Source organism: Molothrus aeneus, chromosome 12, assembly GCF_037042795.1.
Source record: "Molothrus aeneus isolate 106 chromosome 12, BPBGC_Maene_1.0, whole genome shotgun sequence".
NCBI classification, from domain to species: Eukaryota; Metazoa; Chordata; class Aves; order Passeriformes; family Icteridae; genus Molothrus; species Molothrus aeneus.
In genome coordinates this window covers 12,881,689-12,907,397 of record NC_089657.1, presented here as the reverse complement: position 1 = coordinate 12,907,397, position 25,709 = coordinate 12,881,689, and the positions used below count along the sequence as shown (strand labels likewise).

Here is a 25,709-nt window from a genome sequence, read left to right as displayed (position 1 = left end):
AAAAAAATCCTGTATATCCTCTCTCAGCATTGCCTTTCTTGCCCTCATAACTCCAAAGCAAAAAACCTAGCAGACCTTATTCCCTTCTCTTTTCTTTTTCTCCTTAAAAGAACTACATCTTCCCCTCTCTCCCTCTCTCTTTCCCACTGCAAAGGAGCAGGAGCAAGACTTCAACTCCCTTTACAATTGCTTAAACTCCTAACCTGTGTGACAACATAATCTATAACCCCACAAAATTTCATTTTTAAAATTGTGCTATTTGATCCTGCAACTAAAAAAAATCTATTCTACAGTGACATAAAGGGAAGTAGCTCAGCTTCCTTAGCAGATCTTTTATCATTTGGGATGAGAAAGCAAGCTCAAGTCGATGCCCCCTGGAGAGACAGAAAAATGTTATCAGCCTGTGCCTGGATCTCCCCTGCTGCCAGGAAGGCTAACTGGACATTAAGACTTTCCCATAGAAAAGAAGATTATGAAAACTGAGTAAAATTTTGGTGCCTTTTGAACATGAGAATTTGGAGGCAGGTAATTCTCTCTGGTTAACCTTGGCCAAACTGACTTTAGGCAATAAAGGCCACTATTTTCCACATGCCTGAGAAAATACTATCACAAGAAATTAATATTATCTCTGACTGCAGAAGGATGCTTGCTCTTCTTTCTGCCATTCACCTGATGCTGGGACAATGACAAACTCCACATCACAGTTCGTCTGCTCATCAGAACTGGCAGGTACCCCTCTGTGTTCTCCTACAACTCTTTGATAGAAAGAACTGGAAACAAAATGACCAACACAAACATGGGACAAAAAAATCACCTAAACCAAGTAATATTAAAATAATTTAAAAATATCTCAAAAAAAAATTAATTCCTTTATCCCTAATTCTCCAGTTGAATGCATCATGACCAGAATTAGGAGCTAAGATAAGTGAATTTTAGTATATTCAATGTGTTCATTACATTCCCAGCTCCTGTTACAGACAGGTTACATAGCTATTTCAGTTCCATCCAAAGGAGCAGGCTTGTAGCCCGCAGAGACCTGTAGGTCTCAAAAAAAACCCAAAAAACCTTCTTCCCATCCCCTTACACTCCCCCCACTTTTAAATCTCATCATTTCAATTGCCTGAAGGCTGGCTTCAGGTTTCTTACTACTCATATCATGACAATTTTTCAGTGAGACAATTGTTTTACCCCCAAATGCACCACAAACCATTATTGTCCTGGGACAACCGAGAACTCTGCCTGGTAGAAATCAAGCAAGCATCACAGAAGTCACTGAAACATTTCTCACCTCACAGGCAAAAATGTGGGAGGAAGGGTCTACCTAACACACACTCTGGGAAGTTTTCCAAAATCTTTATTTAAGAAGTGTTTAGTCTGACACAGTTCCCTCCAAAGCCCTGGAGAGATGCTGGAAATATCCACGTGAGGATAACGCATGAATGAAAGAGACACACTAAAACCCTGTTCCAAACTATGGTTCATGTCACTCTGTTTCAAGGCAGATCTGCACTGCAACCACGGAAACTCCGACCCAGCACTGCTGTCTTCCTCAGCACATTCCTGCTGGATGACACTTTACATGAACATGTGTGAAATTCGTACCAGAAGACTCATCTGTCACACATCTCTCTCCTACACCCAGGATTGTCGTGCATTTTCTTCTGATGTTCTTCTTTAAAAAAAACCAAAAAGCACTGCTGATGACAGCACGCTAGATGAGAAGGATATTTGATCTGATTTAATATGGCAATTGCTTGCTCAGCTATTTTATTAATTGAGACCATTAGCAATAACTGTAACCAGTTACTGGAAATAATTTGTTGCCTGAAATTTGCAACCAAGAAGTTGCAGCCCTGCTACTGGTCCATCAGGTCTTTCCCAGCTGTAGTCCAGAAAAGCTTTTTTCTTCAAATTACCAAACTAACAAAGTATCTCCACACAAACAAACAAATAAAACCCGAAAAAGCAGTTCCTGACTCTTTCCAGTTTTTCTCTGCATCCAACTGCTCCACAGCATGTCCAGCCCAGTTCCTGACTCTTTCCAGTTTTTCTCTGCATCCAACTGCTCCACAGCATGTCCAGCCCAGCCTGACAGCCATCAGGATCACACCTCCTCTGCAGCACTCCACGTTTCACTGCAATTTCCTTCTGGATCAAATCTTTTGACTGCAACTCCTGGCTCACCCTAGAAGTTCTCAGGATCAATCCAGCCATTATCATCCAATGCATAAATCAAGCTTTCCATGCTTTTGTAGTAACTTCTTCAGACCTCCAAATAAATCAGGTACCCCTTGTATGAGTCTTGTTTAGACATACAAACTTCCCCTTATTATAAATTCAGATCAGAGCACCACCACACTGCCCAGGCATGTTGCTCCTGCACTGGGAAAGCAAACAATATGAGTGGAAGGAGTGGTTCCACCAACAGCCCAATTCCTAAATTTAGTACCCCTGTCTCTTTTCAGTAACAGCTTTTTAAGGGCAAGCTGTGCTATGTCACAAAGATGCTTCACCACACACCCTCCACGGTGCACAGGGAATCCTGACAGCATGGAGCCCAGCAGTCACCAATACCCTCAGGGAGTGCTCTGGGGCTACTTCATGCACAGGTTAAAGTGGTAGAGAAATCTGCCCTCTGGATCTTGCCTCTGAGGAAAACTAATAGAGGCAGCAGGTCTGGAGAAGCATAGGAAATATTGATGTCTTAAATCAGTAATCATGCAAGGGAAGAGTAACAGCTCCTCCTGTTCTCTCTTTCCCAGCATAGAGTTGTGATGTCACATGCACCCAAACCCAAAGTTGGTATTTTTCCTTCAGTGAGGTAGAGCTCTTTCCTCCTCATATCCACTTCATTCTGCATAACCATTTACTTTATGGAGTATTTACCCTCCAAATCAAATCTCAAAAAAAGCAAATCAAATTACAAAATATCCTTGCTTATTTAAATAATTCCTTTCTAATTTGACCTTTTCATGGCTTTCAGCAAACTGAAAGGAAAAGTCCAGAACAAGGCTAACAAGTTCAGTAGTGAGTGGGATGAAATTGAACAACAGTGCATCATCTTGTCCCAGGGCATTGTTTGTATCTTTACTGTTCATCTTTATGATTTCAGCTAATTTTGTAATAAAATATTTCCCTTTCTTCCCTTAAATTAAAATACCAAAGAAATAAACTTTCTATTTTACTATTTCTTAAAAAATGAAATTTCCAGAAGTTTAAAACCACACATAAAATCAGCTAAATCTATATAGTCTTATCTCAAAATGTCATCCCTTTCAAAACATTAAACTAAAGCTAAAACATTAGTTCTGCATATGTAGCAAACAGCCTAAAAGAGAATGACATGTCAGCAATCTGTCTGTTATCCAACATGACAACTGTGTTTCTCACTCAGAATAACCAGTCTCTCAGAAGAGTAATGTACATCACAGATTCTCTCAGTTTGCAGTAGTACACTATCTCCATTTCTCCGGGGACATTATCTTTGAACAACATATCACTCTGCCCTTGGAACCATCAAACTGACATTTGACAAAACTGTGGATGGCTTGTAGGTTAAATTTAAAACTCCATTGAACCTTCCCTTGCACATCTCACTGAGCTCTGGCCTCCCATGGAAACAATTAGGAAGTCCAACATTAGAGCTGGTGGGAAACTTTCTAGCACTGGTCAGTACAATTCACATGGAAAAAATATCCATCTCCTGCTTATCTGCAGGAAGGAAAGTTTGGGGAGTATATAACCTGTTGTAACCAAAAGGTGTGGGGATGTCACTGTACTGATGGTTATACTCAGAATATTTTTATCTTGTACAGGCAGGTGCACATGAGGGCATTATGCCAATATATTTGATTTTCTTGTTTTTCATCAGTATCAATAGCCTACCACATTTTAAAACCAATGCAGCATTTTCCTAACCATAAAAACCTCCTAGGAGTATGGATGACTAAAATGACAGCTAAGAACATACTGATCAGCAGAAATTATGGAAATTAATAGATCTGTTTCTTAAATTAAGTTTTGACCTTAATGAAGATTCAAGTTGAGAAAACTTAACACTTCACTGAATACCCACAATAAATTCTAATCATACTCTACAACTTATCTGGGACTCTAGGGATGGAAGCTGGCAGGGTTATGCAGACAGTTTGCTTCAACAAGGTCAGTTGGCTTTTTAGGTCAATAAAACATAACAGAAATTGCACCTCCAACTGCTGAACAAATGTTTCCACATACCAATCATTGAATTCCAGTGAAATCAACCATAATGACAACCACATAGCATAATACCTTTCTTTAGGCTCTCTTAAGCTAAAGAGATTTTCAATCAATGTTGAATATGCTCTGATAGAAATGCAAAGTGGTCACATTCAGACAATAATTTCATCATGGCCAACTCCATAATAAATGTATTTATTTAACTTCTGGAAGAAAGAAAGGTTCTGAAACTTAATTGTTGAAGTATTTTCACAATCTGGGTGTAACAATTGTCCCCTCAGGCACATAAAAATATACTTGAAGTAGATAGACAGTAAATTGAGCATTCATCCAATTCTTTACAGCAATCAATGAGCCCCAAATTTCAGAAACAAAACTTTTCAGCTGGAAAGTAACTTGTGATTGTGACATGCACTGAAGAACATCAGGAGGGAAAAAAAGTCTTGTCATCTTTTTGCAATGAGCCATCTTTAGCTGTGCAATTTGAAGACATTCCTATCAGAGACTTCTCTGACATGTCTGAACTGTGAATTGTGCTTGGTCTTGACTATCCCAAGCGAAAACATCAAAAAGATGTTTTAAGACTTGGCCAACTTACAATTTACAACCACCCATAAACATGAGAAAGAAAATTAACACCAAGGCCTACTAAGAGAAAAAAATGCCTAACAGATACATTTTTGCTTCCAACAAGTACCACAAGGCATGGAATACTTGAAAAGTTTACTCAGAAGCAGTGTGCAGAGACAAATGCCAGCTAAACTAATTTACAACCTGGAAGAATTCAAAACACAGACCTAACTACATGAGGTTACATCCAAACACAGCCTAAAAACACATACAGACAACTCCTTTACAGTTATGTGCTGGTCCTGAATCTGGCCAGCAAAAACAGCTCAAGTTCCTGAACCACTGCAACTCCTCATATTCTGTTCATGAGCAGTAAAAGGGGCAATGACAAAGTATTAAGAATAAGTCTCTGATCTTTGGTATAAACCTCTCTGTATACAATTGTCACTGTTCATTACCTGCTGGGTTGGGCTGTCTACCAAAAATTATTCCCCGTGTTAAACTCTCTAAAAAAAGATAACATATGCAAAACCAAAAGAAAAATCTTCACACAAAACAACATATGAATTGAATATGTTGTCAATAACCATTTTTTCTTATAGGCATTCAAGAAAAAGATTCATTTACGGGAAAGTTTCTGGTCTACAAATGAAACGACCAAAAACTTCACAATAGGGACGAGCAGAATAAAAACAACAAAATACAAACATAAGTTAATAATGTGGAACCAAAACAACCAAATAAATGAAGCATCAATGAAAACCTTCATTGTGGAAGGAGCATTAAGTAGGAGAGCAGAAAATACTGACCTGGAAGTCAAGCTGGTTGGAGTAGGGATGAAAGCAGCAGTTTGGAGAAAAACAGATAGGGAGGAAGACAGCAAAAGAGAATAAAGGGAGGAACACATTAGTTCTTTAAAAATATAACAAGCAGATGTTATATTAGCAGATTATTAAAAAGAAAAAAAAAAAGAAAAGGAAAGGGAAGGGAAGGAAAAGCAGGAACTAAAATGAAATTTCTGCAGAGCTACATCCCTCCTGTGCACTGAAGAAAATAAATTTTAAATCAAAAGGGTATCTTGCCCTTGGTGGACAGCAGAAAGACATCCATATTTATAATAATCCAAATTCCAAATTCATACACACACCAAATAGAACAAATAAATTGGATGAATATTGGTAGCACTTGCTGCCCCACAAACATCTTGTCATATTCCACAAAGTCTTTCATGTGAACTGTCATAGGCTGGTGACCCTCATTCATCAACTCTTCCCATGGCAGTCAAAGCAGCTAAACCATTTGGCAACTTGTTCAAAGATATTAAGTTCACAAAGCACTGTAGCTAATAATCAAAGATGAAGATTTGACACCCCAAGCCACCCCAGAAATGCATCCCCTTCCAATGCTGACAGCAAATTTTTAATTCAGTATGAAGTAGAGAATTAATATTTCAGAACTGAAAATACTCTGATTTTTGACTGCTTTATTTGTTAAAAAATACCTAACACACCCTTTTCAAAAAAGTAAGGCTAAAATAATCCCCACACAGCTAGACTAATCCTTAAATCTGTCCCCAACACACAGTATTTTGTGATTTTAAGAAAAGGATCATACTCAACAGCCATAAAAGTAGATTTTTAAAAATGCAATTATTCCACATGCTGATGTTTTGTCTCTTGTGCAATGATGTGTCACTGCTGTGTAGACTTACCTTCATGAGAATTCAGATCGAAATTAATTCAGAATTAATTAATTAATTTTAGTCTGAATACCCCAAGAGCTTGAATACACAGCTATAGTGCTATATACCCACTGCATATTAGAAGTAGACAACAGAAACAAAAAACTTCTTGTTTAAGAACAAATAGGTTTGTCTCATAGTATAATATTTTTAAATGGACTTTTATATTGTTGCAATCTTTGCTGAGAAGCTACACTTAGCCTAGCAAATGACCAAGCATCTCTCATACCACTGGAGAATCATGGATCCAAGATTTTGCGATCTTCACCACGTTGGCGTCATTTACTTTCTCTTTTCAGTCTAAATTTACCAATGGATAATTTATATCATATCATGTGCCAATGCTCTTTTACTGAAATCACACTGCTTTCCCCGCAGTGCTCACCCCTTCCCATATTTGCACAGAACAAGCATCCCTATAGAGCTCTGTTTTGCCAGAGAAACAAACCACTGTTGCTTAGACTCCTCCCGTGTCATGAGCACTTCATTCCTTCTTACCAGCCCTCTCTGCACCTGCTGCCAGTTTTAACTCAACTTCCAGGCGTATGACTGATGAGAAGTACACAGCAGAGCTCCACACAGAGCCTTGCCAGCCCCTGGTGACATTAATACCTTCCTATCCTTACTGCAGATATTTATTCTGACATATCAGGATTCACTCCTCATTATTTAGATCTCTGCTTCATTATTTAGCTGGCTCATAATGACACAGCCATAAGAAAATTCACTCAATCTTTCTTTTCCTGTATCAAGGATTATCCTTAGTTTAGATCAGGCAACTTTACTGGTCCTGACTTCACAAACATGCATTTTATGCCACTGTATTTCACTTCATTTTGTGATTCAAACTGTCTATCACATTTCATAAACATACTTCTCATTCTAACACCATCAATAAAAGCTTTAAACAATACACTCCTTCAATCCTGACAGTTCTGTTTCAGCTGCAGCTCCCTCTCCTTGGTGAGGCTCTTGGCATTAAAACTTGAGCTGATCACTACCTTATCCAGTTTCATTTACATTAATTAAAAAAAAAACTCACAAAAATAAAAACCAAAAAAGCCTGAACCACATTTCATTCATCAAGAAAACCAAAGAAAAACAGCAAGTTAAATTTAACAAAAGCACATTATACATTAAATGTAATATCTTGCATTTGATTTTAAACATTTTTAACTATAAACAGATAAATTGTAATAACTTTTAGTACAATTTTCAAATAGCTTAACTATAGAAGGTGTAGTTTCTCCTGTGTAGTAATAAGAAACTGTAAAATAAAAAGTTAATATAGGGAGAGTAATTAAAGAAACAGACCAACGTGATTTCATATAAGTAATAATATTAATCTGAAGTGATGACGCTCAGGAGTGTGATAGTTTCTGAGCCAAGAAAATCACATTAAAACCAAAATAATTACCATTCACATGAAAACTTCTTCATAATTATTAATAATGTTCATCTGCCAAGTAGCACACACTTATAAAATTAACTGCCCATATCTCAAAGCAGATATTTCTACCCCTGAGTATTTGACACTTCGTGTGTCAATACTTTCTGACTAGTAGAACGTTAATATTCATCTCCTTGTTTCAATTTTTGTTTGAATTTTTAAATGATAACTTTATTACAAGCATTTTTACTTTTCAAGCTTATTTATACAAGCACACCACATTATGTTGAAGAATTCCTGTGTGAATATAACAAATATTGTGAGGATACCACAGCTTGCAATAGTCTAGATTATCACTTCCTCAGAAATTTATGTTGATATATTTTGACAATTTATCTTGTTGCAATTATCTTGCAGTGTAAAGATGTTGGCATAGCAGTGAACGTGGATCCCAGCAAGCTATGAATGAATAAATGCATTTTAATGTCACATTTATTTTCCTACAGGACCCCAGAGATGCCCTTGCATCTGAAGTTTGAGGAAATGTCAAATATATGCTAAAGGTCCATAGCAAAGTTTAACCACTCCATCACATTCTAAGTACAGCACGTTCTCTTCAAAAGTCTGTGTTCACTCAGCAGTACCACACCATTACTTTCTTAGAAGTTATTTCAGGGTTGACATCCTCATCAGAAATAACAGACTAGAAATTAGTGCTCCAAAACTTCACTGCTAAGAGTATAATAAATTTGAAAAGGAAATGAATACAAAAATAGAAAATTCTCACCCACTACAGATTCTCAGACAATAGGAACATTGTATGCTGACAACGCTGTACCAGTATCTCTGGACCCCTTAGTTCCTTGTGTAAGAAGGTTCCAAGATCTATTTAATTACAAAGGTTATAAGACAAATCCCAAAACCCTCCTCTCTCCATTATGGAAAGCCTCAAGAACCTTTCCAGACACAAGACAATCACTATCTGGTCAAGATCAGAAAATATTCTTTTGAAGCAAACAAAGACTATGGGAACACCAAGAAACAGTTACAGCTATTATTAAATATTCATGAGATGGCTTAGAAATACTTACCAATACTTTTCAGATCTCTGAGAATGACTGATGATGTTCACACTTGAAGAAACATGTGAGGGCAGGTCTGATTCACAAGTTACTAAAAAGACAGGATTGTTCCCCAATACGTTTTTCTGGGGGGTTGTTGTGCCTGTAAATTGCATGTGACCTTTCCTATATACTCTTGTTTTATGAAGAGTATTAAAAAACAGAAACCTTAAATTTTTCCAAAGTCAGCCAACAGGAGATGCAGTTCTTAAGTAGCCCTTTTTTGTTCTTTTATAAAGCATTACCAATATACACTTAAAAAACATACTCCGCTTGTAACCTCTGCTTCTGAAATGAAGATCAAGTAAGCAAAAATGCTACTCAATGTAAGACAATACAAAAATTACCTTTCTAACTCAGCAATTTTCTTATCTTTGTCATTCTTCTCATTCTCTACTTCCTTGAGTATTTCTAGAAGTCTGTCAACCTCAGCCTGAGCTTTGCCACATTCTTCTCTATAGTACGAGGCCTCCTTGTCAAGCTGTTTCATTCTGTCTGCAAATTCTGGATTCATCCGTGCCTCCTCTTCAGCTTCATGAGCCTTCAGAATCAATATTTCAAAAAGATAAGGGTGACAATAACTTAAATAGCTTTAAAAGCTTTACTTCTTCAGTCTCGGAACTCAAGTTTACATTAAAAAGGATTATGGGTATTCCTGTCTGATGCATTATAAAAATAAATAAAAATACCTACATAGTCAAACTCTATCATCCTGAAAGAGGAGGGGATTTAAGGGGGTTTTTACATATTAAAGTGACCCCACTTTAAAGGTGTTTTTCCAAATTTAACAAAAACTCACCTTGTGATTCATTAAACTCACATTAAGTTCAGTGTGTTTTGAATATATAGGCAATTTCTTAAAAAATCATGTCCTCTTTCCCTATACAGAAACACACACACTTTGTCCATGTATCAGTATACAAACACAGATACATATATATACATATTGTATATATCTGTATCACCAGATGTCTCAAATGCAGTTTGACACAAAGAATTTAAAGGAAAGAAATTGTTTTTAATGCAGAGGTGATTTTAAAAGAGAAACCAATAAACTAAAGAAGCTGATTTCAGCAGACATCTTACCCAATAATCCTTTTTAGCCTACCATTAATACTTAACCTGAAACATCAGAGGAACAAGCCTATTGGTGAAAACAGCACAAACCTGGCAAACACATGCATGGATGGGTGGGAGTTCCACAGACAAGAGAGAGCAATGAAAACAACAACAGTGCAGAGCCCAGGCCAGCTCCCATCAAACCTAATGGCAAAAACCCAATTAACGTCAATGGGAGCACGACCTGGCACCGAGTGCTTTCAACTTGGCTGCAATAATCACAGACAGATGGAAACAACGATGCACTGCAATGCTTAGCCTACCCCTTGCTTCCCATTATTCCTAATTGGCATCTTGAAAGAGCAGGCAAGGAAAAAAGAAGTAGTTTAAGGCAGTGCACATTAAACATAGAAAATTCAGGTAACATACAGGATTTTTTACAGAAATTCGTGGTATTTAGAACTGAAGGTCCTCCAACTATCTTAATACGCAGAGAAGACATGGACTTACTTATCCTTCTTAATTTCAGGGAATGGACAATGCAAGCAAGCAATGAAAGAAATGCAGATCAAAATGAAGCATGCATGTTTGGGAAAGAACTAATATAAACTACAGATACTAGAAGGTCCATATTCTTTGCAATGGTTAAAATTTTCTGTATAAATAAAGAACAAGTCTGAGTTTACTATAAATATAACAAAAAATTGAAATTAGTAGGGAAAAAACTTAGGAGGTTTGCATGTAACATATCATTTAAGCATGAGGATAATAAGAAAAAGATAGTAGATTTGAAGTGTTATTTATCCTATTTGGAGGTTTTTTATTCAGAAGAAATATTTCATCACCAAAAGAAGCCAAGGGAATGACATGAGGAGCCTAATAAACCTACTGACCTTGCTCTTCAAAATCTCTGTTTTGGTACATGCTCCAGTCCTGAATTCCATTCCATAGGACTTTTAAAACCCATAACTTGTTTCAAGGTAACATTCAAGGAGTATCTTGATTTTACCGTTTGAGTGAGATGTCAGCAACAGATTCCTTTTCAGGCTCATAATCTTCCTTAATAATAAACTTGGATTTCTTTTATACCACATGTTAATTGTATCAAGATATTTACTTTCAACTAGCTTTGTAATTTTTGAAGTCAATGTAATACTCAGACTCAAGACCAATTATCAGAGAAAACACTCTGATCGTCCATCAACCCTATTACAATATTATACAGTAATTTTGCAAGGAATAATTTAATTCCATAGGTGAATTCACTGTAGAAAAAGAAACATAACGCAATTCCCGCCTTCAAGATACTAAAAAATATGCAAAAGGCATATTGTTCCCTATTCTTCAGATTTCTCCTCCTCTCCCAAGGGTAAATCCAGAATTTCACAGCTCCTCTCTAAAGGCTGTTGCTCTTTCATGCAACTCCCTGCCACCTTTCTGTCCTTTCCCTTTAGTTTGGCACAAAATTCATTATATACCAACCTTTCTTCCATCATTTCATAGAGAGGAGAAATACCCACCCTCCTTCCTCTAACCAGTCTTCACTTTAGCATAAAGTCTCAGCTTCAGCCCAAACATTTTCCCCATGTACCTCTACCCTTCGCTTACCCCAGAGCAAGAAGCAATGCAGATGAGGGAGAGAAACCTGTCTCCTTTTTATGTTTCATTGCCACACTGCACTTTCTACAAGGAAAATGCATAATTGGGCAAGAACATAATAGCATCACCAACGCAGAGGTGCCAAATGTTCTACTGCCATGGGTATTCCTGACACACAGCAGCTCTGAAAAAATTACCAACTGCACAGATGATAAACAAATCACCACATAAAATAATAAATATATTCCTCAGTTTAGCCCTTTAAATCTTGGCTCAACAGCATGCTAAGGAAATCAACATTAAGGTGAAAAAGTATTTTCAGTTCTTGTTTTCTGTGGTACTCATGCCATTCCATATTTGTGGGATTTGTTTTTGGAAAGTTCTGCAGCACAAACTGGGTCACTGCATCTCCCCAACATGAACTGGAACTCTGAAGATATGATTAAATGTGATTAAGCATCCAACCAATGTCATACATAAATCAATGTAAGCATCAAGTTACTACAAGGTTGGTCTTAAAAAATAATCTAAAAAAAAATAAAGCCGGTATTGCAAACCACCAACTGATCCAATTGCCTCTACTTTTCAAAGCACCTAGAGAATTTTTTTTGGAATATTTTCAGGAACCAGATTTCTACAAGGGTATTGCCGAAATGAAGAAGTAAAGTCAGTTAAAAAGGGAGAGCAAGAACAAAAAACCAAATTTTCACAAAGGGCTCTCTGCAGGTGGTATTTTAACCTGCAATTCCCTTTAAGGGACTCTTCACATTGTAAACAAAGCTGCTGATACTAAAAAAGAGCAAAACACAATCCATCTGACATGGCCAAGACAAAGGCACAGAATTACTTATAAGGCCCCATTTTATTTTACGGCTTTGAAAGATGTGTTTGGATCTGAACTAAGCACCTTTCCGAATTTGTTGTGTACAGATCAGGGGTGATTTGTTGACAGCTGGAACTTGACTCTTGAGGTCAAACAGTAGGCCCAAAGGAGTTAAAAGGCAGCTCAGTTGATATTGAGCCTGCTCCTGCCAGGACAGGGCAGATTTCTTTGGCTTTTTTTAGGCTGTAGACTGCACTGTTGGATCTAGTTCTAGACAGAAGCTGCATGAATCAGAAAGTCTCTGCCTATTTCTGCTGTACTCTCCTTTTTCTGCTGAATTTCTGTCCCCTGTTTACTCCTTAAGCTCTCTCTTACCTTGGAAAACACATTTTCTGTTTCTATGGGGCTTTTATGGTAGGAGGGACTGGTCCATGTGTATTTTTCAGCTTTCTTAAATTGTATCTGCAAATTATAACCCTTTTGTGTACAGATTAGGTTAACTGCAAACTAATCCGCTCACTTTATGATGCTTTTTCTCCCAATATTATGACTGTGATTTTGTATGTTATTTTTACAACTGAGTAAAAATAGCATATCACTCGACCATTAGAATGTCACAAATTTTTACATTCTCATCTTTGCTTCATAAGCACTGTAAATGGTTTAGAAGAAAAGTAACATTTCCTTATGTAAACCACAAATTTCCTACAGAAATATCATAACAGTGTGGCACAGACATGCAACATGAATTATTTAGGCTATTAGAGTCTTATGCTACAGTCATGCATGTATTATTCTGCATAACAGAAATGGAGGGATAGATAAGTATTTCATTTTTAAAGCTTCAGACACAAACATACACAGAAATCAAGTGGGTACTTAAAATCAAAAAAAAAAAAGAAAAGGAACAGCAGAATTTACATGCAAGATATTTATTACTTTGTAAGATCCTTCAAATTTTATTACTTCCAAGAAAAGATGGGGGAAAAAAGATTGCTGTCACACAAATTTTCTTGTCTCCTTAAAACTCAGGAGGTTTTCATTTAACTTTAGGGACGGCTCTAAGTAATTTATAGTGTATTCTGCAAATAGTTTAAATTTTAATCTGACATTTCTCTTATAGAAGATCTTGGAAAATGTAGTCTTTAATATTCAGAAAAAGGTTCACCTGAACTCCAAACTCAATACAGCATGATATTTAAATGACAGCACAAAGGCAATAATGTAATTTCTTATAATTAATTTTGCACAAAATCTCATTGGGTATTTCAAAAAGTTCACCTTTAAAGCATGAAGAAATGTATGTCCAATTCTATTTACAACTTATTCTCATATATGAGGAGAAGAAAGAAAGTGAGCAAGCGAAGTTTATTTTTAAAAAATCATCTTGTGGGTATAGTACGATTGCTGCCTGGTGCCAAAGGAAAAGGATCTTGCATCCATTGCTTTGCAACTTCCAACAGGCTGTCCTTTTGAAAATTAACCACATAAAGGCAGAAAAAACAGTTAAGGACTGACTTTGGAATACTGCACACAAACAGATTAGAAAGTAACAAATTAATTGTATACAGCAGAATCACTAATATTGATCTAATGACTGGCCAGTATTTATGCAAACCAAGCTAAAAACCAACAGTAAAAAGACTCCAGTCTGAAAAGACAAGCACAGGAGCAGTGCAAATGACATGAATAGAAACATAACTACCACAAAAGTGACCCAAGATGATACAGAAAAAAAGGGGTTTATCATTGAAAGGGACAAGCTCTTTCTCCAGCACGGTGCTGGAGGTTAGAGGTGATAATATCAGGTTTTATGCTACTGTGCTACAATTTACGACTAAATTCTTAACAAGGTAACCAATAACTTCAAAAGTAAATAGAGCAGATTTTGTGGGAATCTCTTTTCCCATACACAAGTCATGACATATGCGTGACATGGCTGGAGCTACAAAACCTAACCATAATAGATTCCAAAGCTGGAATCCTGGTCCATGGACACCCATGGCAAAGCTCCCCCTGACTCCAGTGATGGCAATAGCTCCTCTAATGTGCAGTATCACATTACTTCAGCTACAAACCCACTTCTTCTATATATACACTATCCAAATTACATAGTAATTCTGACTAGGATTACTATGTAAACCATAGCTTTTAAATTGCTCTTACAGTTACATCATTTTTCTGTCCTGTGATGCTCACAGCACATTAAATGTAACAATCTCAGCCAAAAAGATTGAAACTCCTCTCTCTAGAGAAAAGGTTTGTTGCTGCTCTTCCTCAAATTGAAGGAGTCAAGTTAAAAGAGATATTGTGCAATTAAGCAGGCATTTGTGAGAATATTAATGCTAAACAAGCCAAAGCAATGCTGTGCTTTTCCAAAGACTGCCTTTTGCATTTATCATTTTATATTTCAGTATTTTCTTCACTTAAATACAAAGTTTCCATGTTCCTAATGTGTGTATGCTAAATGTATACACTCTTTCATGAGCAGAACTCATCTATTTTAGTCATATGGACTTTTGAAAATACTGCCAGTCATTTCCTAGATATTACTATTCATCTAATTAACTCAGTCACTGAAGATAAACTGAATAAATTAGGAGTTATGTAAGTTTGAAGGATCAAATAAAGTACTGTACAAGGAGGAATTAAAAAGCAAAGCAAAAGGAAAAAAATTTCTGCATGCATTTTCTAATGGAGAAGTTGAGGACCTAAAGGACGTTTGTTTTCTCAGAAACACAGTATGTACCTATTTAATACATTTCAGATTCTTAAACAGGCCTTCAAGTCCACAAAGTTCATTTTTTGGATATAATGGATACAGCAGAGTGAGCACCAGGAGTGTTCTGCAAAGCTCCACAGAGGAAGAGCACAACACAGTAAGGGAATGGATCCTCATGCTTCCATATGTTACAGCGGGCATTTTAAACGTGAACTTACTGGATTGTACATCTGATTGAACAACTGCTCAGCTTGCTACATTGCAAAGTTGGTAGGGAGTGAAGCACAGACAGGAAAAGAAGGAAAGATCCAGGAAAACAGCATTAGCTCAACAAAACCAGTGCATTTGCACAGAAGAACATGTCATTAAAAAAAAAAAGAAAAAAAAAGGTAGAAATTTAAGATTCTAAACATTCCTTGGTGAAAGTGAGAGGCACTGGGGAAACATAAATGTTGACTTTGGCTCCTAAAAAAGAATAGCTGGAGTAAGAAACTTAAGGTTTGTGTTACTTTCCCTTTCTCAAGTTAAATAACCCATGAAATAAAGAGAGGTGTCCACTTTTGATGATACATTAAGTGCTGGTCTCAAGCAATGAATCACGAGAAGTGCTTTTGGCTGAGGCTGCAATTTATCACCAAAGCTTCAAAGACAGTAATAATAAAAGATTAATTAAATAGTATCATTAAATTTATTACTTTCCTTTTGTTTAATACAATACTGAATTTTCTATGCAGAATGACTTCCAAACAGTACAGCTTAGCAAATAGTACTTTAGCAACTGCAAATATGTCAGTAAGCAAGTAAATTTAGGATCATAAAAAACAACAAAAGGAGGAAATTCTGGAGTGGATAATAAAGATTATATATACATACATATATATAAAACACTTTGCTACCTCTTAGGTAATTCTCCTGCTGTTCTTTCACAAGTAGCAATACAAACTAAGTCAACAAAAATCTACGGAATTTTGGGAAAAACGCATTGACCATTCTCTGGTATTTAGAATTATTTCTTTTAAAATTTTTCATGTATTTCAATCCATAATATTCATCAAAAAATGTACAATAAGCATGTCTATAATTTAAAACATTAATTTTAAAACCCAAATCTAGCAGTCACATGAATAATTACTTGGTACAAATATCCTCTTCATTATTTTTTAAATGTGCCTACTGTGCGAAATCATGGGTTTCGAATCAGCATATTTCTTCTTGCCGAAATGTAAAAAATCCAGTTATGTAGTACTAAAAAATATTTGGATCTAATCAGATCCAATAAAATCCATCTTTATTATCAATAAATGAATCCTATTGTCTCCAAAAAAACCCCAGAAAGCAAAAAAAGCTGGGGAGGAGAAACGCCAGAATTTGCTTTGGTGTTTTTTATTTACAATTTTAGTTTGGACTTGCCCCTTGTGCACATTTTCCTTCAGACATAGCACTTACCACCATTAGTGCTCATGCAAGACTAACTCCCAGCAAGCGTGCACAGGGTACTATCTTCATATTTCTTACTTTAATTTGTTAAAACTTATAAATCAACATTGAACTATAATGATTTTACAGCAGCATAACAAAGTACCTCTTCCATGATATTTTTAGAGAGGAGTACTGTGTAAGCTACAGGGAATTTTTTCAGGGAGACAGCCGCTTGGAGTGGGTTTGGAAAGAGAGAAGCGAACTGTGCCAGATGCCTCTGCTCCTGCCGAGGTTGATGCTCACACGTGAGCACACTCATGGGACACGTGGGCTCATTTATGACCCTGCTGCTGTCCCCTCCTCCTCTGAGCCAGACATGTGCAAGAGTGACCCAGGTTTCTGTTTCACTCACTTTCCTGAGGAGTGAGAACACGGTGCAGGTATTTTTCTGGGGACCAATTACTTTTAACGCAGAGTATTTACAGGTTTGAACATAAAGTATTTCATTAAAGAAAATGTGAATTGAAAATGACTGTTTGGAGTCTACTGTCATTAACAGTCACTGTTTCTGTTCAATTAAGCATGCCCAGAAAGAAGGTTGTAACTGCATTTTATTGTGGAAATACCTGGTCTCCTACAAATGGTGGGTGAATTTCCATTGGGGCTTTATGCTACATTTATGATATAATAAAACTATTATGTTTTCAACTTTCATTCAATAATTGTTTGTATTTAGGAAACATGTTCCCTTTTTATACAAAAGACACCCCAGACACTCTCTGACTTTTCTAAGTGCTTGTTTTTCCATTACTGTATGATGTGCTTAAATATGCAGTCATAAACAATTCACTTAGGATTTCAAGTCCTTCAAGAGGATTTTGATGAGGGTTAGTTAAGTGATCTGTGCTTCCAGGGCTCTTTTAACTATATTTTTTAAATGAAGAAAAAAATACATTTCAGATTGTAATGAGGTATCTGTTGAAGTGGAGTGCAAAGTAAACAAACATTTTTTCTAACAAACTAAAGCAAACTAAATTACTTCCCAGATAAACCTTTTTTTGGAGATTTTAATTCTACCATCAATAGCATTTTTAAGGTATCAGACATTTAAATTATTTGTGTTTCCATTTGCATATGTTTATTGAAAAAAGCTTCCCTTCCTCTCAACTAAAGATCTAATGCAGGCACCTAATTGCACATATTTATTCTGAATTAAGACAGAACACAAGTATAAGGTTTACACACTGGTATCCTTAATAATTTGCAATACCTTCTTCACAGGTCAGGCTATTGAAACAATGCTTAATCTGAGCAGGATACTACTCAACCTGGGTAAAAAGAGTGTCAGAATATTATGCTAACAGTGATAACATTCACAGAAAAAATATTAATTACCAGAAAATGAAAAACTATATCAGTATTAAAAAAAAAAGGAAAACAACACTTGATGTACACTTAGTCATGAATTGCAGAAGGCAAACGTAATGCCTGACCCCATCAAATACGTAATGAGAACAATGAGAGCAGACATTACTACAGCACAGAGAAAGGCCAAAGAAACAATGGTATCAAAACACTTGCAAATCATTTAAGCAAAATCTAGTTTATTGCAGCAACTTAAGTAAAACCATGTAATAAAATACAGGGTTTGTACATTTTCCTTTAAATGCTTGCTTTCACTTCTTGCTGAAGAGAAATACTGAATTGCCAGCTGATATAAACTTTTGAATATTTTGCTTAATTATCACAAACATGTGTTCACCAACAAAGCCAAAAATACATCAAAATAAAACCTAGCTAGAGTTTTCATTTTAGAAGCTGATTTTAGCTGAATTTTAAATAGGAATTCCAGCATTTCTTAGACAAGCTTTTAATTTTTTTTCTCACCCTGCAAACATTTCAGTTTACTTCTAAAAGTGGTGTTAATTCACACACATAAATTCCTGGTTTGATAATTCCTTTCTGCCCTTTTCCCTCCAATGCCCTGCTCTCAGTTCATCTATTTTGTTGCAGCTTCTCAGAATTCCCTCACAGAGCTACTGAGGACAATTTCTGAGTGGCTTTGGTACAAACCAGTGGCTTTGGTACAAACCTCTTGAGAAAAAGCAGTACTTGATGCAAGCATCAGCAAACAGCATAAGATGGGTAGATTCTAGATTTACTCCAGAAGAGTAAATAAGCTCATCATTTCAAAATGAAGGTATGGGATGCTGATTTTTGTTTTGCTCATTGTTTGTTTAAGACGGAACTTACCTTTTTCAACTGTGCTTCCAACTTACTACACTCTTCTTTCTTTTGTTCTATGGCTATTTCTAAAGACTTAAGTTTGGAGTCTCTTTTCAGCCCTGCTGATGCCAATGAAGATGCATGTTCTTTGAGATCGATTAAACTAGACTGGAAAACGACCAAGAGTAAAAAGTTAATTCCTAGTCACCAGGACACTAACTCATTGCCAACTTAGCAATCACTTGGATCCTGTTCCCCCTCCCCCAAAAAGAACTGACTCAAAGATAAGCATTGATAGCAAAAGACACCATTTTGTGCATACAACTGGAACCACAGGAGCTGGCATGCAGTGAAACACAAACATTCATAGTACAGACGAGCTCATGTCATATTCTGGAGGTACAAACACACTGAAAACTATTTCTCTAACTGACAAACAAAAACAGGAGCAGAAATTGAATATTTGAGCCTAGTGGAAGCTTAGGTAAAGGACAATAACAATGCACAACTATGTAAAAACTGAAGCAATATTTTATGTACAAATGTGGACTGTGAAAAATGCTTAAGAAAACAGCAATTCTGAAGCTGAACACTGAAGTGGCAGAATTTCAGTACTTGACACGACTCAAGAGTAATCCTATGCACTTTCTTTCATCATAATGACATGGATAGAAGAGCAGAGTTTTTAAGACTGACCTCTTTTTCTGTCAGTTCAGCTTGTAAAGCATTAACCTTCTCCTTCAGGTCCTTGTTTTCTTTTTTATAAGATTCAATTTCTTCAAGTCTTTCTCTGTCATCTCGATCCCTTTGCTCCTTCAGACGCTCTATTATTCTTTCCTAACAAGGGAAAGAATTGCAAAACAGAAAAGTTGGAAATAATTTTAATAAATCACAGCATTAAGTTTGTTTGCATTATGTAGCACTTCTTAAAAAAAAACTGCAGAAGCAGAGGATGATTGAGTTAATGGTATTAAAGTCAATGCAAGACTTCTCTAGATTTCAAAATCATAAGATCAAGTTTTTAAATATTTGATAAGAGTAACACAGTACAGGAACTTCATTAAAGAGGTATACTGATACAAGTATGTTTAGTTTTGTGATAGAGGTGGAAAGATATTCACTTCAATAATGCATTAGCTGTATTCATAATTGATTGAAGTCTTGAAAATAAGTTTAAAACAAGCCATGAATAGTTTCCTCAGAGGCCATGACCAGTTTACTCAATTTCAATTTTGTTATTACTCCACAGTGCTTGCAATAAGATGTCAAAGTTCCAGATCTAATCAGCCATTTGCTATCAGCAACTTACAGTTTACACATATCATATTTTGAGATGTCAAAAAAACAGTTGTCCAAGACACAGAAAAAGTACCCTGATACGAATTAAGAACTGCAAAGGAAGATTTTCCTCTGTCTAGTTAACAGTAATCCTACAGGCATTAAAACTCAGCCATGTTTCTGCATATTTTGCTGATCTCCAATAACTATTTCAAGATTTGCTGACAATCACCAGTCATTGATTGGGTGATTAATTCAAAGGGCAAAATGGAAAAAGCAAACACAGTCGTATGGCTTCGTTAAGTTCTGATTATGTTCTAGAAAATTACATTTCATCAATACTTGGAGGATGCAAGTACCAATCAGAGAAAAATACTTAGGGTACAATGAAACAACCACTAGCACTGCATTCCAATTGGGAGCAGGTCTTAAGCAGAGTATCAGGAGAACCACTGGGATCATTGGGTGGTGGCAGTCGGGGGGCATAGAAGTCATATCATTTAGGTCCTGCACTTGGCTCAGGGTAATCCCAGGCTGGGCAGATCACAGACAGAGCAGCCCAGAGGAGGACTTGGCTGTGTACAGTGACAGAAAACTCAACATGACTCAGCCATGAGCACTCAGAGCCCAGAGCACCACCTGTATTCCTGGGCTGCATCCAAAGCAGCGTGGCCAGCAGGTCAGGGGAGGTGACTCTGCACTCCTGCCCTGCTGACACCCACCTGGGGGAGAACTGCTCCAGCTCTGGGGCCCCCACACAAGGACACAGACGTGCTGGAGAGGCTCCTGAGGAGCCCAGGAAGATCTGAGGGCTGCAACAACCTGGTTTAATGGAAGGTGTCCCTGCCCACGGCAAGGGGGTTGGAACTAGGTGATGATCTTTAACATCTTTCCAATCTAAACTTATGACACTAAATAACTTCAGGTTTATCCCAAATAACAATGTAAATTCTTAATATTTTGAATATTAATATTAAAGATGCCAACCTCCATAAATTAGAATTATTTAATAATCATAAACATTCAGATTCCACCTGGTTATATTCAGAATTGATTTTTTACCAATTCCTTCTTGAAGATTTATTTACCCAAATGATTTTTTCATCTACAAGAAATTAAACATAACACTATTTCATCTTTTTAATGAACAGTGTATTTTTTTCTCAGTCAATCACAAAAGAAGACTAATTTATCTGTCAGCTGCATAAGGCCAAATGTCAAAAATGTGTTAAAAGGCCCTAATAAACCATGTTTTGCTTGATTAACAGCTAACTTGCAGAAATCCCAACAATGTGTTCTTGTTTCAGTCTTGTTTGCATTGGGCAGCTTTCCTTATGCACTAATCTGGGACCTCACAGGTCTAATCTATTTGCACTTTATCACAGAAGCAGGAACTGAATTGCCCCAGCATATAGCTCCATTATCAGACATACTCCATTGCTTATCTGCTGTATGCTGCTACAGTAGGACCAACTTTATAAATATCAGCTTCATGAAAGCAACCTCTTGAGCTGCTTTGGGCCAGTCCAAGAGCTGAGATATTCTTTGAAAAGTTTCTTGTTATAACATCAAGGCAGCTGATAGCACTTTTGAGTCTGATTTTCAAACCTTTCTTTTTTAATTGCAATATAATCCTTATTATTGCTGTTACAAATTCTCAGTGCTCAGAAGCTCTGAAATTAGGGATAAATACTTGAATGAATATGTTTTGCAGCTTAGTTCCGAAATGAACTCAAATGCAACTGAAGTTGATTTGTTTCTGATTCAGAACAAGAGGAAAAATCACACCAGCAATATCATCAGAAAATTTATAAGATTAAAAGAGAGAAAACTTAACATTGTTTTATTATATCTACATTAATTTCTCATTTAGTGTTACAAGATACCTAATCACTAAATACGAAAGAAAATCAAGAGACAGATACTTGGAAATATCTATTTCCATAAAGAATAAGGAGACACACTTTCTAATTCAGAGCCAAAATCTTAATCTGTGTATTTTCAAGAAAACTGCAGGAAAACATTTGAGGTTTTGGACTTTAAAAATGGCTTTATAATTCATTAATATCATATGATCATGTTTTAATTTATTTTTTTCTTCCTGTAGATGCTAAGAAAAGCAACTCAATCAGATTCCAGTAAATTGTGGTTAGCTAAACTTGTATGAATACATTTTATTTCTATTTCAAAAGATCTTCTCATGACAGTCCTGAAGTATTTTATTCATTATTTTTAATTAAAATTCTAAAAACTATTGAATGAACAAAGAATTAATTTAATGCAAAAAAACCAGCCTAATCTCAGAGTACAAACACAAAATTATATAGTTGAAAAGTAGGTCTGATACAATTTCTAGAAAGAAAAAGCATGCAAACCAAGTATTCTTAAATGAAAGCATCATCCTTTCTTGACAGCATTACATGCTGAATTAATAAAAGCACTTCTACTGATGCAGTTGCTAATAAACAACTCACTAAGGGTTCCTGTTTTGTCCCACTTGGACAAACCTCTATTCCAGATTTCTACCAGTACTCCCAATGGAAATATTTAATAACTCTTGATAAAGCCTGTAGGTCTGAAGAATGCTGCTGCATAAGAAAGTTACTGAGAGCAGTCAGGAGGAATAGGGAAGCTGGACACAGAAAGGAATGAGGCACATGTGTAAACAGACACTGTAAAAGTATTTAGCTGCCAGAAGACAGAAGAAAGCCAGGTGTAATTGTCCATTTGGAATTTCTAGAGGATGGCAACTGGCTTCTTTCAGTGTGTAACTTCATCCCAGAAATCACCCTTGACTTCTAAAAATCTGCCCTTCCAAGTGTGGCCTTCAAGGGACTCTCAATGGAAAAGAAATTGAGGGTGATTTCCCTATACAGCAATCAAAATCCTACAGAGAGATGCATTTACCTTGGAAACTTTCTCCTCATTGTGGCTCATGCTCTCAGACCAAGCACCCCATGGTTCAAAGCTAATCTGAATCCTAACTCGGCAGTGGTGCTTGCCCCCTACTCCTATGCAAGTCTCCTACTCTATGCAAGTCACTCTGCTTCCCAAAGGACTGTTTTAAAAAATCCTCAGCTGCCTCTATGGGCATTTTGGGAAAGTGAATAATCCAGAAAATATAGTTTACAAGAGAGAAAACAGATTAAAAAGTACTTTCTGTCACTTTTTATTAACATGCTGTGAAATTGGTGAACACTGTGTTGAGATTAGCAGTGAAAGGTTACAGAAATGTATAATTTTTTTGTATAAATAAATGCTTATCCACATGAATCAATACCAATAAGAACTTTTTTCACTGTTGTTGACCAAGCAAATGCAAGAAAATCAATTAAACACACAAGAAATAAAAAAAATCTGACATTAACATTGTATGTGTCAGTGCCAACACAACTGCAGCATTTTCAAGTCATATTCAGTCATAAATACCTTCATAGGATTACACACTGCAGAATGGCACATATTACTTTACTGTTCACATTTAACTAGTATATATTAAGATCTGTGAGCAGAAAAATGTGGGAATTTGTACTAATTTTTTGGCATATAAATTCACTTGCATTACCTCGTATTCAAAGTAAACTGAAAGAAAAAACTTGACCTCACTGAAACTGGTAGGAATGTTGCCACTCATTTAAACAGTCCAGATTTATCCCTTCTCCTAGGTATTTTCAAAATAAAGGCATAGAGCTCGTAAAAGAAAAAAAAAAGGAATGCTCAATATTTTTTTTTAATGAAGCAATTTCCCTTAAAAATGAAGTGTAGGAAGCCAATAGTGCTCAGGGCAAGCCAAGGTAACAGTTGGTACAGCCAACTGTTAATGGGAAAAATAACAGGATAGTCAAGATCACAAAGACAGAAAAATGCCTAAAAGTCTACCTTCTTAAAGTCAGGTGTCCAGTGCCTTTCAGTTCTTTCAGGGAATAACCACTCACCTCATCGACAAAGGCAAAATCTTCCCATGTCCTGGGCCATTTTCTCCATAAGCATTCAAAGGACATCACTAGTTCCCCTCCAAGTTCTGTGTCAGTTCATCCCCTGACAGTCATTCCTGCTCATCCTACCACAACAGGGCCACCTGCTTCCCTGACAAGGCCCCCAGCCTTTGGGAGAGCTGTCAGGCCAACTTAGAAGCACATTTTCTGCACACACTTCACCACAAGAACAGCACACAAAGGTTTTCAAGAGAAAACTTTACCTTTTCTGATAGGGCTTCCTCTAAGGTTGCCAGTGCTGTGTCTGTATTACTGGAATCCGTCTGCAGCGACTTCACTCTGTCTTTTAGATTAGTTAGTTGTTTGTCTTTGTCCCTAAGTTGCTCCTGTAGATTTTCAATCTGTAAAAAAAAACATTACACTAATCATTGACCTTGTCATAATGTTCCAATGCTGAGTGCATACACATCACACATATGATACACATGCCCCATTATACTGCCAGGTGTGTAACTGCTAATATCATCAACAGTTTTAAACTTCAGTCATCTCTATTTTGTTTTCTTTTGCTGAAGCAGTATAATTTTCAAACAAAATAAAGGGAAAATCTCACTGCAGTCAGGTATTTTATTATTTAAATATTTTCTGATATTAATCACTCTAAGGTAGTGCATTATCTCAGTAATTCAAAGTATGTCTGGAATTACCCCTTTAGATTATTCTAGTTCAATAAGAAGGACAAAAAAAGGGTGAGGCAAACCAATTTGAGTGAGCCTTAAAATGAGGAAGAAAGATTATAACCTGCCTATCTAAAAATCTCTTCTTCCATGATGCCTTGCTGTAAGTAAAACTAAGCTGGGCAGACATGAGGATGTTTATTTTTAAAAAGGCCAAACCCACAAACAACCAAACAAAAAAATCTCAAGGGGCACCACTTCCATTCACTTTCTTCACCTCCATGAATATTTCAAGTATGTCACTCTATTTTGGATATTTAATTTCTTTAAATAAAACTGGTTCCTCATCTAGAAAGTATTTGAACATATTGCTCAAGTACCTACAAGCACACTGTCATGATTTATAGTGGTTAATTCAGGAAGAGTTAAACCACAAGGGTTTTGCACAAGAAGTTGTCCACAAAGCAATGTGGACTTAGGAAGCAAATGTGAATAAAAGCACTCAGCTGCTTATTGTGATGGCAATCCCCTTCTGTGGCTGTAAGGCACTGTGTCCTCTGGGCAGAATGCAGGGGGGTGTGTGTGGTGTGTGTTGTGTCAGATGTGTAAAATTTCATTAATTGTCTGTTGGAAGAATTCCCCTCCCTCCATCCTGCACCCTCAGTGCCACTCATTATTATGCACCAACTGGCACAAACCCAAGATTTGTTACTTAAGACTTCATACAAATAAATAGTAACAAGAAAATTAACTGGTCTGTTATTTTAGTATGCCACTTGAGATAATATAAGAAAATATGACAAAATCCATGAAGTATCATTTGCTCAAAACTGGTTTTAAATACATTGTCAACATAAGACAAATTATTACTGTCAACAGATATTTAAACTCTTACTTTCATCAGTGATTTTTTCAGTTTGGATCACGTTCT

General features: G+C 36.4%; 1 protein-coding gene across 4 annotated transcripts in view; it reads right to left on the bottom strand.

The window, feature by feature from the left end:
* Positions 1-25,709, bottom strand: part of ERC2 (ELKS/RAB6-interacting/CAST family member 2) — a 406,794-nt gene that overhangs the window by 240,748 nt on the left and 140,337 nt on the right. For 2 of the 4 annotated variants that reach the window (XR_010784376.1, XM_066558029.1), the window contains 6 exons: positions 24,365-24,502; positions 19,585-19,725; positions 18,916-19,056; positions 15,462-15,497; positions 10,423-10,452; positions 9,388-9,581 (listed from right to left, as the gene is read on the bottom strand). Coding sequence is in view for 1 of the 4 variants with exons in the window: in XM_066558029.1 (XP_066414126.1) it covers positions 9,388-9,581; positions 10,423-10,452; positions 15,462-15,497; positions 18,916-19,056; positions 19,585-19,725; positions 24,365-24,502 (680 nt within the window). In the remaining 3 variants the exon portion in view is untranslated. The remainder of the gene's footprint in view (positions 1-9,387; positions 9,582-10,422; positions 10,453-15,461; positions 15,498-18,915; positions 19,057-19,584; positions 19,726-24,364; positions 24,503-25,709) is intronic. The other 2 variants (XR_010784377.1, XR_010784378.1) reach the window with 2 other exon arrangements.